General features: G+C 59.5%; 1 protein-coding gene across 1 annotated transcript; it reads left to right on the top strand.

The window, feature by feature from the left end:
- The first annotated feature begins 2,245 nt into the window (after positions 1-2,245).
- ZFP3 (ZFP3 zinc finger protein) lies at positions 2,246-10,948 on the top strand. Its single transcript, XM_045490019.1, has 3 exons — positions 2,246-2,695; positions 2,805-3,144; positions 8,328-10,948. The coding sequence occupies exons 1-3, from the start codon at positions 2,246-2,248 to the stop codon at positions 9,725-9,727; spliced, it is 2,190 nt and encodes a 729-aa protein (XP_045345975.1). The 3' UTR covers positions 9,728-10,948.
- Positions 10,949-12,929: the final 1,981 nt, after the last annotated feature.

Genomic DNA, 12,929 nt, shown 5'->3' with positions numbered 1-12,929 from the left:
CCTTGGTTCTTTTAAACCAACCCTCAAAAGGGGCGCCTGGTGGCTCATTTGGTTAAGCGTCTGACTTCAGCTCAGGTCATGATCTCATGGCTTGTGAGTTTGAGCCCCGCGTCAGGCTCTGTGCTGACAGCTCGGAGCCTGGAGCCTGCTTCCGATTCTGTGCCTCCCCCTCTTTCTGCCCCTCCCCTGCTTGCACTGTTTCACTCTCTCAAAAATAAATAAACATTAAAAAAATGAAAATAAAATAAACCAAGCCTCAAAGCCAAGCATTTTGCCCACTTGGATATGATCGACACATTGGGATTTCTTTTTTTAAGTTTTTATTTATTTATTTTGAGGGGAGGGGGAAGGGCAGAGAGAGAAAGAGAATCCCAAGCAGGCTCCTTGCTGTCAGTGAAGAGCCCGACGCGAGGCTCAAACCCACAAACCGTGGAATCATGACCTGAACAGAAATCAAGAGTTAGTCGCTTAACCACCCGAGCCATCCAGGCTCCCCAACACATCGTGATTTCTTATGTGGCTTCAGTGTAGCAGTGAGGTCAGGGATCACGCGAGGGACTCACGCTGCTGGGTTCAGTGGGTTTCAGCAAGAGGGGAAGGCAATGAGCCCGGGATGAGTCTAGAAAGAGAATCTGAGGGCTCGGCAGCAAAAGCAAGCCTCAGAAACAAAGGGACCCTTTTGTCTGAGAGGGACCCTGAGGGGTCATCACAGCAGATTTCAGTGGCGGTGGGGACGAGGACGGTATTGTGGTAAGGCGTATGGTGTCAGGGAGGACACAGCATGAAGAGCGAGTGAACAGCATGCGCGTTGGCAAACGGGCTGCGTTAGCCTCGGGAGGAAGGTGGCATCACAGAGAAGGGATGTTTCCGGAGGAATGGATAGTTCATCCAAGATTTTTCTGGTGGGCCACGTCTTGAGCTGGGAGAACGACACCATGAAGGTAGAATTAGGCGTCACTGTGGCAGGTGTAAGCTTCTCTGGTCATGTCGGGAACTCACATGACCCTGTAACGCGGGTAGATCCTGGGACTGAATTTTCCCTCTCATGCTGTTTTCTCAAAAAGCCGCCTCAGAGGGGCTCAGTCGGTTGAGCGTCCAAGTCTTGATCTCAGCTCGGGTCATGATCTCACGGTTGGTGGGTTCGAGCCCCGCTTTGGGCTGTGTGCTGATTGTTGGGAGCCTGCTCGGGATTCTCTTTCCCTCTGCCCGTCCCCCGCTTGTGTTCTTTCTCAAAATAAACTTAAAAAAAGAGAGAGCGAGCCTCAGAAATATCCATGTAGGACTGCCTGGGCCCTGGGGATGGCAAATAACTTCTACTCATATGGGAAAGCACCTTGTGATGAGGGGGCTCAGAGGCAGTTCTTGAGGCAGATGCCCAGTTTTTTAAATTAAAAAAAGGTTTTATTTTTTGATAAATATTTTTGATTTAGTTTTGGATTTTCGAAATCAAAATATATTTTATTTTATTAAAAATTTTTTGATATTTTTTGATAAATGAACGTTTATTCATTTTTGAGAGACAGAGCAAGACAGCACAAGTAGGGGTGGGGCAGAGAGAGAGAGAGAGAGAGAGAGAGAGAGAGAAGCCCAAGCAGGCTCCAGGCTCTGAGCTGTCAGCTCAGAACTCACAACCCGTGAGATCATGACCTGAGCCGAAGGTGGACGCTGAACCGACTGAGCCACCCAGGCACCCCAAGGCAGATGCCCATGAATGCAGGTAACCTAGATCCAAATCAGTGGAACCAAATGCCTCCCACCTTCCATGCTGAGGCAGGATGCGTCTGCAGTCTGGGCATCTTTCCTTGAGAGGAATATTGCCTGAAAGGACTGTGATGGTGGATCATGGGTTGGATAAAAGCTTGGGCAAAATGAAGAAGGTTGAAGTAGAACTCTTGGAAAATGGTAGACAAGCCTACGGGAGAAATAGAACATTTCTGGGCAGCGGTTGAAAGGCCTCCGGGAGGGAGAAACGATACATTTATCTTGGGGCTCTTCTCAAAAAACACTTTTCCCGCTAGCTGTTGGCAGCCTAGCCAAGGACATTTCTGCCGATCCAGGGTTGACAACCTTCTCGGGCAGGTGCAAGTGGGTAGGGCAGAGGAGTTCAGGATATTGGCGTGGACGGCTGCAGTGCTGGGCCGAATTCCGTGACCACAAGAGAGTTTTCCTTTGTGATGGGGTGTGCGCTGGATACACACACAATATCCCTTTCTGAGGGCAGACGCTCCCGTCCTTATTCTGCAGGATGGCGGTGGGGCGGACAAAGAAGCGGGGCCCCCACGGCTGGGGCGGACCGGGGACCCTGACTCGGCTGCTCCTACCACTCCACGATGTGAGCGCCAGACCCAATCACAGCCCTGCCCTGCGAACTGGTGTTTGGGAGGAGAGCGGCAGTGTGAGGCTACCCTGGGTAGGACGGAGCCCCTCGGCGACGTCACCTGTGAACCGAGACCTGAAACCCAAAGGGCGGGCACGGGAAGTAACCGGCAGTGAGCACAAGGGCTGGGGCGAGCCGGGCACCCTCGATCGGGACGGGAGAAGGCCGGCGGCGGATGCGGAGCCGCGGCCCGAGCCGCTCGCCCCGCACTCTCCCCCGGGGTCCCTACCGCGAGCAAGCCCCCCGGACCGCCGGGCGGACGGCCTGCCCGCTCCCGGGCCCCCGGCGCTCAGGGAAGAGGGCGGCGGGCCGAGGGGCGCGGGAGGCGCAGCCACCCGCTCGGGGCGCAGGTGCACGCGGGGGGAGCGACGGCGGCGCGCAGAGCGGCCGGCCCCGCGGCGGAAGTGCGTCCCGGGGGCCGCTCTAGGACGGCCGGAGGACCCGGCTCGTCAGTGACCCCGCGCCAGACGGGAGCGCCGTCGCGCGCCGGACGTCTTCGGGCAGCCGAGCCGGCGGCGGCGGGGAGGCGGGGCGGGGCGCGCGCGCGGGTGGAGGGCAGGGCAGGCGCAGCCGGGGCGGGGAGGGGGGCGGGCGGGCCGACCACCTGTTCCTCCGCCGAGGGCGGCGCGCGCCGATTGGCCGAGCACGCCGGAAGTGGAGGCGGCCGCCGCGGTCGCCCGTGAGACCGACCGAGATCGCGGCGGCGGGGAGCTCGGAGCCCGGCGAGAGCGGGGCGAGCGGAGCGCGGCGGGGCGGGAGCGGCCGCGGTGAGACACCTAACCCCCCCCCCCCCCCACGGCGGCACGGGGCGGCGCGGGGTGGGGCGGGGCGGGGGGCCGGTCCCTGGACTGCGGCCCGCGGGCCGAGCGCACGCGCCACACCGAGGCCCGGTCCCGATCCCAGCTGGACGCGTGACCTTGGGCTGTCTGCTTCCCCCGCCCTCCCCCCCCCCCCCCCCCACGAATTTCCCCGCCTGTTCAGGGAGGACCGTCCCCGTGCGGGTCGCGTTCCAGTCGGGCGCGGGTGGGGCCGCCGCCCCCACCCTCTCCCCCTCCCCCCCCCCCCCCCCGAGTGAGCGGCGGGGACGCGAGGGCCGGCAGGTCACCCCGAAGGGCCCCGCGGCCGCCTGCGCCCCGGCTCGGCTCACCGGGCCCTGGCGTCCGGGGGTTGGTGGGGACCGGGGAGAGTAGGGAGACTGTGCTTTAAATCCCAAATCCTCCGGACCGGGAGAAGGGGCGTGGATTTACAAATAGTGATGGGCGTCGGCTGTGTGTCGGCACCGTTCTAGGCTCTTGGGGTACAAAAATGAATGAAGTCTCCGGTTAGTCCTCAAGGGTGTCACAGGTTCGTTGTGTAGATGAAACGTCTGTCCAAATTGGTGTAACAGAGGTGTTTCCCAGCTCCCCGAAACGTGCTGGGCGCTGGGAGTCCCAGGATGCATGGAACAGCGGCCTTGCTCAGGGGCGAGAGAAACAACGAACTGAGGTCACTGCTCCAAGATGAAGGAGGCTTAGGGGCAGGGAAGGAAATGGGCTGTCTGTGCTGTATTCCAGGAAGTGGGAATAACTTTCCAAGTGCAGAGAAGCCTTAAAGAATGGGAAGTGTTTGAGCTGCAGGGCCCTGGGCAGGACTACAGCTTCCAGGGGTCACTGGAGAGCGTGGGCCAGGAAATGGGAAGGGGCCGGGCCTGGGGGCCACGTTGGGAAGTTTTAATTATATAGGTCATGGGGGAACAGTGAGCAGGAAGCCACATGGTAATTAGAGTGCGGAGAAAGAGGTGACTGAAACGCAATTCGGAGGTCCAAGGGAGAACCTTCCTTCCAGAAAGTGTTAGTGAAGACTGAGGGGAGGAGTTGGTCCTTGCAGTTAGTTGATAGATAACGAATGCTTGCGAGGACCTGGCCTTTCAGAAGTTCTAGGGGGAAAGTGTGTCCGTTAAGATGTTTTTGTCTGTAGTAACGACCCAAAGTGGCTTAAAAATACGCGGGTGCACAAATTCTCATAATCGGAAGTCGAGAAGTAAGACGCTTGCAGGATTGAGGTAGTCTAGTGGCCCTCGCTCCACTGGCCCTCAGTTTCCTTAGCTCTCCCTGCCTTCATCCAGGAGCTGATAGGGAAATGACAGCAGCAGCTCCAGGCGGCCACGTATAGAAGTCTCTCTGTGGCTGTGTCGCGACGGTCGGAACTGTTCCCAGGAGCCCCCAGCAAACTTCCTCCGCATATCGTTGACCCAGATGAAGGCATATGGACGTTCCTGAACCAGTCCCTGCCGTTGTGAGCAGTCACTGGCAGGGGAGATGCTATTGCTTTGACTGGGTTAACTCAGTGGGGGCTCAGTCCTGGAGCCCCTCGCTGAGGTCAGATCTGCAGAGTGTGTGTGTGTGTGTTGGGGGGCAATGTCAACCTCTTTGCTCAAATGCTCCTTTAAATAACTTGAAAAGCTTTGCGTTCCCCATCTATTTGTAAGTCGGCTTCCAAAATATTTCATCGTACATTTGAACAGTTGAACAAGTGATTGTCCACGTGGGGCGGTACAGTTGTGGGTTCTGTGGATTCTGACACTGCGAGGAGTTGGGCGATGGTGGCTGTAGGAGAGAGGAGGGTGACAAGGGGAGACCGGAGAGGGGCTGCGGGTAGACAGGGACTCAAGTACCTGCTTGTGGCACTTGCTCTCGGCCGAGTATTGGAGAGAGAGTTGTTTTTTTTTTGTTTTTGTCTTTTTTAACGTTTATTTATTTTTGAGACAGAGAGAGACAGAGCATGAACGAGGGAGGGGCAGAGAGAGAGGGAGACACAGAATCGGAAACAGGCTCCAGGCTCCGAGCCGTCAGCCCAGAGCCTGACGCGGGGCTCGAACTCACGGACCACGAGATCGTGACCTGAGCCGAAGTCGGGTGCTTAACCGACTGAGCCACCCAGGCGCCCCTAAGACTTTTTTTTTTTTTTTTTTTGAAAGAAGCAGCAGATTCATTGATCAGCTCACCACCTGGTGGCTTCTCCTACCACAGTCTGTTGTCACGGGTCACCTGCGACCACCTAATTGTCCCAGGAGACACTTTCCAGGCGGCCCTTTCTAATTCTCTCTGCCAATGTTGTGCTGACTTCTAGGACATGGTTCCAGTTCTTTCCTCCTTCACTAACCATTCTTTCTCTTGTCGGTGGGCCCCTCTTTCCTCTACTCACCCCTTTATCGTTAGGGTCCAGGCAGGAAGCCACTCACTCGGATTGGGATAAGTGAGGAAGGTTACTTGCAAAGAGGTTAATGACACGGTGGAGGTGTGGGCAGGGTGTCAAGGAGCCTGGGGATGGCAGCCCCGGAGGGGTCGCTGCCCAGGCCTCAGGAGACCGGAGGCGGGAGAGGGCATTGAACCTGGGCCGTGAGACGATTGGGTGGCAGAGAAGCGCTGCCGTCTGGTTGAGGGACGCTGGCCCCAGGTGGCCTCATGGGGCGGGATCAGGGGAACAGACACCCCGACCTTACTCCTCCCCGCTCTGGTCTCCCGTGGGGGCTCCCCATCGGCGGAGCACAGCCGGAAGCAGGGGGCCCCCTGACGTTTGCCGCAGAGCTTAGCCTCGTGGGGTGGAGGCGGGGGGGAAGCTCTGGAGGGAAAGACGAGATAACCGGGTGGTCTTCAGAGTCAGCCCGGGCTCGCCAGGTTTCTGTGCGTCTGCGGCCGCTCGCACCCTCCTCACGCCCCCTGCGCCGGGCACTGTCAGCTCCAGGGCTCTGCGTTGACCAGGCTTTAGCCCAGGACCTTTTAACGGATTCCTGGATGATACTCTGTATGGGAGTCTTGAAACTTCTCTTGTGCAAAACAGAGTTCCTCCGTCCCCCTCTCTCCTAAACTAGCTGCTCCTTCAGTCTCCCCAGCCTCGGAGGCACCGTTTCTGATATAAAGGGAGACCTGGGCGTCACCTTGGACTCCTCCCTCTTCCCTCCACCTGTATCCACTCCAGTCACCTCTTACGGGATCGGACCTCCAAACCACTTGTCCAGCTGGCCTCCGCTTCACTCCCTCTACTGTTGCTGCCCTGGTGAGGTCGCGTGCCCCTCGCCTTGGTGACGGCCTCCACCTTCTCCCTGCTCTCCCCGTGCCCAGGCCCGCTGCCTTCTAGTCGGTCCACTAATTGGCCGTTAGCGTGCCTCTGCCTGAGATGCTCATCTGACCACGGGCCGTGTCACTGCTCGGCTTAGAAACCGTTCCACGACCCTGCCTTGTCTTTAGGCGAAAGTCCCATAGCTGCACGTTCCCCCTGGGGAATCACCCTCCGCAGTGAACACGTTTACTGACGGAGGCCTGCGCTCCTCAGGTTGGCTGTGGGGCTTAGCTCGGTGCCCTGGACCAAGGACCAGTGCAGCATCAGCTCTGGTGAACACCTGGAAGGAGGCTCGGCCGTTCTCCTAGCGTTTGGAGCTCAGTCCTGTGACAGGGACAGCTAAATCCCCAGGGCCTTTGTACTAGGCAGAGATAGGTTTGGCTTCGTAAAACCAAAACAAAAAGCCATAATGGCTTAAGGGAGGGGAACGCTTGTTTCCCTGTTAGATAAATAAGTCCAGAGGCAGGCATTCCACGGCTGGCATGTCAGCTCCGAGGAGTCGGCAGGGACCCAGATCCTTCTGGCTCTGGTCTGGCCGTAGGGTAAGCTGGTGTGCTCGCGTCCCAGAGGGCGCTCTGCCCCACGCACAGCATGGAAACGCGAAGAAATGCATCCCTCACCCCTAAGGAGACTTCCCAGAGCCCCGTGTACTTTTGTCTGCATTTTACTGTCACACCTGCCAGAATTTGGTCACGTGCCCACACCCAGCCGCAAAGAAAGCTGAAGAATGTATTTCTTCAGTTAGATTCCTTGCTATGCTAAATGTTGCTGATGAGGTGGGTAAGAATAGATACCGGGTAATAACTAAAACTTTTGCGACAGGCTTTTAGCAGTTTAAAAAGTATAGGCCTTAAGATCTAAAAAAGCATTAGGAAACTCCTATAGAGAGGCCATTTATAAACCAATCTGTAAAAACAAAGAACGTTGCTATATATAAAGACAACAACCAGTTAGGAAATGTAAGAAAACTCACGAAGAGGGAAGACGTACAACAGAGATGTGATGGATATAAAAACAAAAACGTCAGGATACGTTTGGGAATTTTACAGAATTGTACTAAAATTGATCTGGAGAAGTAGGAGCATGGACAGGAAGCATCTGGAAAAGAAGACGGAGACAGAACTTTGTCCAACATAGTGAAGAGTCCAGTAAAGAAATCTACAGTAGGTAGAGGCTCTGGTGCCAGGGAAGGAGTAGGCAGGTCCTGGAACTATATGGCGTCTAGACGTTGACCCCAACATCGACCTCTGGGCTGTGGCATGGCAGCATCTCGCATCAGTAGGGAAGAGAACGGTCGGCCTGGACGCAACGCGCTGACCGTCTGGAGAGGATTAAGCTGGACACAACTCCACCCGATGTAAGCGAGCCAGGAGGACTTCCTTTGCTTCTGGGGCTGGCCCGGCCACTGTCCCCTTTTGGATGGTCAGCCCCGGTTTCCAGTGCCCCGTAGCGTAGACCTGGTGAGGGCCGCCGCGCCGCACTAAGGAGGGCTCCTTTCTCAACCCCACACTTCACTTGTGTCACTTGGTCCTTTCCGCCCCTTGCCCCAGCCTTTTCCATAGACCCGTCTAGAAACGCGGCCGCCTTCCCCGTGTACCTTTCTTCCCAACCTCCGCAGCCTCTGCAGGCGGCTGTCCTGAAGCATCCCTTTACTGGCCACACCCGATTTCTGCCCTCCCCTCTCCTCCTCTGACGGTTCGGCCAGTGTCTGCGTGCGTTCAGTGCGGCCACCTGCCTCCCAAGTCCCTGTCTTCGGGGTCGGGGCGCCCTGTCCTCTCGCCAGACCCTCGGGCTGGAGCTCCCGGCCGCACCAGCTTCGGCCACCTCACGTGCCTGCCCTCTGTCATTTCAGATCGTGACATGGGGACTGAGCACACGGAGGTCATTCCCAAGGAGGAAGTTTGCGAAGAGCCCGAGCCCCCCGGGGCGGCCGACGAGGGCCGGCAGTTCGGAGCGGACGCGCGGGCGCGGCCCCTGGGAGAGTCCGTGGACGCGAGCGTGGCGCCCGGGTCTTCCCGGGGCGGTGGCGTCGCGTCGGGGCTGATGACCGTCAAGAGGTCCCCGTCCAGCGAGAGGCTGCAGGAGGACCCGGCGAGCGAGGGCGGCCGCGGCCCCGGCCCGGGGGCCCCCGCGCCGCAGAGGAGCCCCGTGCGGGAGAAGCCCCACACGTGCCGGGAGTGCGGGAAGGCCTTCAACCAGAACTCGCACCTGACGCAGCACCTGCGCGTGCACAGCGGCGAGAAGCCCTTCCAGTGCGGCGAGTGCGGGAAGCCGTTCGGGACCAACTCCAGCCTCCGGCGGCACCTGCGCATCCACGCGGGCGAGAAGCCGTTCGCGTGCACCGAGTGCGGCAAGGCGTTCATCCAGAGCTCGCACCTGGTGCACCATCACCGCATCCACACCGGGGAGCGGCCCTACCGCTGCGGCGAGTGCGGCAAGGCGTTCAGCCAGAACTCGGCCCTGCTGCTGCACCAGCGCATCCACACCGGCGAGAAGCCGTACGCGTGCAACGAGTGCGGCAAGGCGTTCCGCGTGAGCTCGCAGCTCATCCAGCACCAGCGCATCCACACGGAGGAGCGCTACCACGAGTGCGGCGAGTGCGGCAAGGCCTTCAAGCACAGCTCGGGCCTCATCCGCCACCAGAAGATCCACACCGGCGAGAAGCCCTACCTGTGCGGCGAGTGCGGCAAGGGCTTCGGCCAGAGCTCCGAGCTCATCCGGCACCAGCGCATCCACACGGGCGACAAGCCGTACGAGTGCAGCGAGTGCGGGAAGACCTTCGGCCAGAACTCGGAGATCATCCGGCACGTGAGGATCCACACGGGCGAGAAGCCGTACGTGTGCGGCGAGTGCGGGAAGGCCTTCCGCGGCAACTCGGAGCTGCTGCGCCACGAGCGCATCCACACGGGCGAGAAGCCGTTCGAGTGCCCCGAGTGCGGGAAGGCCTTCCGGCGGACCTCGCACCTCACGGTGCACCGGCGCATCCACCGCGGCGACAAGCCGCACCAGTGCGCCGAGTGCGCGCGCACCTTCTGGGACGGCTCGGAGCTGCTGCTCCACCGGAAGGTGCACACCGGCGAGAAGCCGTACGAGTGCGACCGCTGCGGGAAGCCGTTCGGCCAGCTGTCGCAGCTGGCGCTCCACCAGCGGACGCACACGGGCGAGAGGCCGTACGAGTGCCAGCAGTGCTCCCGGACCTTCAGCAGGAGCTCGCACCTGCTGCGGCACCAGAGCGTGCACTGCGCGCAGTGAGCCCGCGCCGGCCGGCGCGCCCCCGCGGCCCCTGCTGCGGAGCCGGCTGGAGAGGAGGGCGCGCTTCTGCGGGCTGTTCGCGGGGGAGCTGCGGAGCGCCGGCCGGGACCGCCGGAGCCGGTTCAGCCCTTCCGTGTCCTCTGGCCCTCCCCGCCGCGCCCCCCAGCAGATCCCACGACGTTCAGGTGCGGACTGGCCATCGAGTCCAGAGTGTTACCTGCCAGGGAAGACGGAGGCCCGCGGTGCCGCCACCGCCCCCACGCGGCCCAGCGGCCGTACGGAAGGTTCCCCCGGCAGCGTCAGAAAGACGCCGCGGGCACCCGTTCTGGCACCCGCTGCTTAGCGCTGCCATAATGCAGCCAGCGTCTCTTAGCTTCAGACCCTTCCGCGTGTGCCATGAAGTTTCCCGGGAAGATGGCAGCGTTGCTGGAGAGCGGGAACCCGTCGTTGGTCTGCGGAGGAGTCGGCCCGGCCCAGCCGGTTACAGGACTGTGAGGGAAGGCCCTCGGAGTCCGGAGGAGCTGCGTGGAAGGCCAGGGGCCAGCCGAACCGCGAGGCCAGGCTGCTCCGCAGCTGTACACCCCCCGCCGGGGCTTCTCGGACAGACTGCTCCCGGGAGCCCTGCCGTGTTCCCTGTGGGCCCAGCTCCTGCCACCGGGCCGTCCCAGATCAGGCGGCAGTAGACGGGACTGTGCACTTGGGCCCCGGCCTCGGTGATGTGCCGCCGGGCCTGACTGACCGGGAACTCGCCTTGCCCGGTGCCTAGGCCCTCACGGCCTGGATCCCTGTGCGGGGGGCCTCGCGGGGTGGGGGTGGGGGTGGGGGTGGGGGGGAGCCTCCCCACAGTTTGCCCCCAGCCCTGGAGCTCCTTGGTAGTCTCCCCATGACTTTTCTATGCTCTCCTGCCTATCGTTTCTTCCCTGAGAGATGCACGCCGTCCATTTTCCACACGTCCCAGTGTGCCAGGCGCTGGCTGGGTGGCGATGGGAAGCCCGCCCGTGGGCGTCCAGCAGGCCCCAGGGCTGGTCTCGAGAGGCAGACCTTGAATGAGCCACTCGGCCCGCCGGCCCCTAACTTGCCTTATCTGTGACAGGAGGGGACATGAGCCAAGTGACGCCGAGGGTTCACCCAGCCCCTTAATTCTTGACTGGTTTAAAAATCTGACTTTACACGTCTGCAGCGTTCTGTTCTTTAATCCCTTTATTACACGATTACTAATCACTAGTGTTTACCGAGTGTTTACTGCGTGCGGGCACAGTGCCGGACGGCTGGCGTGCTGATTTCCACGGCTGCTCGAGTGGAGCACCATTTACACCCCGTAAAACCCACCTGTTTCAGTGTCTGGTGCAGTGATCTCTAGTTTACGGAGTTGCCCCTCCCTCGGCTGGCGAGGTCGGCGTGGGTACTCCTGCCGCACTTGAAAACATCTTGAGGAAAGGGACACCTGGGTGGCTCAGTTGGCTGAGTGTCCAGCTCTTGATTTTGCCTTAGGTCAAGATCTCATGGTTCGTGGGTTCAAGCCCCGAGTCAGACTCTGCGCTGACGGTGCGGAGCCTGCTTGCGATTGTCTCTCTCCCTCCCTCTGCCGTTCCCCCCCCCCCCCGCGACCCCGCTTGTGTGCGCTTTCTCCCTCTGTCTCAAAATAAATAAACTTAAAAAAAAAAATAAAAATAAAAAAGGTGAGTAGGGGCAGGGGGACGTCGAATGACTTGCCTGTGATCACAGCCGGTAAGTGCTGGTGTGGGCTCCTGACCGCCCTGCCCGCCCCATGCGAAACCCTTGGCCCGTTTTTTATTATTACTACGTGAACTTGGACATAATAGATTTAAATCCTGTCCTTGGAAATATAACTGCTCCCACCCAGAACCCGTGAGTGGGTCTGTTCTGTACCCCGGCGTGCCCCCCAGGGTCAGCCCCTTCACTTGAGGACGGGTTCCCACATCCTCCCATCCCTCCTCTGTCTGGCAATCTGCCCCTTCACAGGAGGGACTCTTCCCCTTTCCTTACGGAGGTCACGAGCACGGTGTGCTCTCCTTCATTTGTTGTTCAAGTTCAAAGTGAACTCTACCCACACTCCACCTTTCTCACAGGAAACCTGGGTGCCACCCACACCCACTCCTTTCACTCTGATTTGTGTGTTCGCGTATGTGATTTCCACATCCGCCCCTTGCCGGTGCCGATGAACTCTGCATCTGGTCAACCGCCCACCCCCCCAACCCCCCACCAGGAGTCCACTCCCCCCAGACGCGTCCACGAGCGACAGGGGTTGTGCTGAAAGCTGTGTCAGGTGGAGAAGGGGCTTCATGTTGTACATCCTTAGACCTTGTGTTCTCAGAAGGCCCTTGTTGGCCAACCACTGCTGCTTTCTCCTCCTCTGCCTACTCCCCCTGCCCTCCCTGGGCTCGGCCACCTTGACAACATTGTCCTTGCCAGACGACCGGTCCCTGCCTGCCAGCCCCACCCGAGCTGTGGCCCCAGCTCAGTAGTTTCTGAAACCCACTGCTCAGAAAAAAGGGCCCTTCCGCTGGGAGCCCAGCGCCCGGAACATTAGAAGGTAGCGCGGTGACCGGCGTCGTACTCAAGTGTCGTCCTGAATCGGGGAGATCCCTCATTCCAAGAGGAGTCCACCTTTCCCAAGAATTCTGGGGAATGAAATTTTCTCCACCTTGATGCACACGCCCCACGCCTCCCGTGATGTCATCGCCTGCCCTCGGCCACCTCTCACCCAGGCGTCTCAGGGACATTTGGGGCTTTTCCTTCTGTTTGCCTGCCTCCCTCCCTCTCCGTACGTGAGAGCCACAGTCTGACCGTACTTGTGAGTGGTACTCCTACTTCTGTGCCAGCAGATCTCCACCAAGGAGAAGAAAGGGCACGGGTTTTCTTCTAGACCTAATTAAAACCAGGCCTCATGGTCTGGGAGCCCTACCTGAATACCCAGAAATACCCTCCAGAAGGTTTGCCGTTCTGGCCGTGGACTTTCGTCCTTCCCTAATTAAACAGCCGCACTGGCGTGCTCGCACGGTGCGGAAGTAAACAGTTTCTTTATAATTCTACTCCCTACCTTTCTAGTGTTTATGGTCCCAGAGTACGTGGTCTCATTGTGTCCTCATAGGATCTTGTGTGCCTGTTTCAAGCCCGTCCTGTAACTGGCAGTCTTTACCCCAGTGCCACAGGCACCCTGCTCCGTTAGCTTGTGGTTTCG

This window comes from Leopardus geoffroyi, chromosome E1 (assembly GCF_018350155.1).
Source record: "Leopardus geoffroyi isolate Oge1 chromosome E1, O.geoffroyi_Oge1_pat1.0, whole genome shotgun sequence".
In the NCBI taxonomy this organism is placed as follows: domain Eukaryota; kingdom Metazoa; phylum Chordata; class Mammalia; order Carnivora; family Felidae; genus Leopardus; species Leopardus geoffroyi.
This window is presented reverse-complemented; position numbering and strand designations above follow the sequence as displayed.

Bases quoted from the DNA above. Each gene is read 5' to 3' on its own strand.
- ZFP3 (XM_045490019.1), top strand. From the start codon at position 2,246: ATGGCGGTGGGGCGGACAAAGAAGCGGGGCCCCCACGGCTGGGGCGGA. The intron at 2,696-2,804 runs GCGGGAGGCGCA...GGGCCGCTCTAG, and splicing joins AGGGCGGCGGGCCGAGGGGC to GACGGCCGGAGGACCCGGCT. The intron at 3,145-8,327 runs GTGAGACACCTA...CTGTCATTTCAG, and splicing joins GCGGGGCGGGAGCGGCCGCG to ATCGTGACATGGGGACTGAG.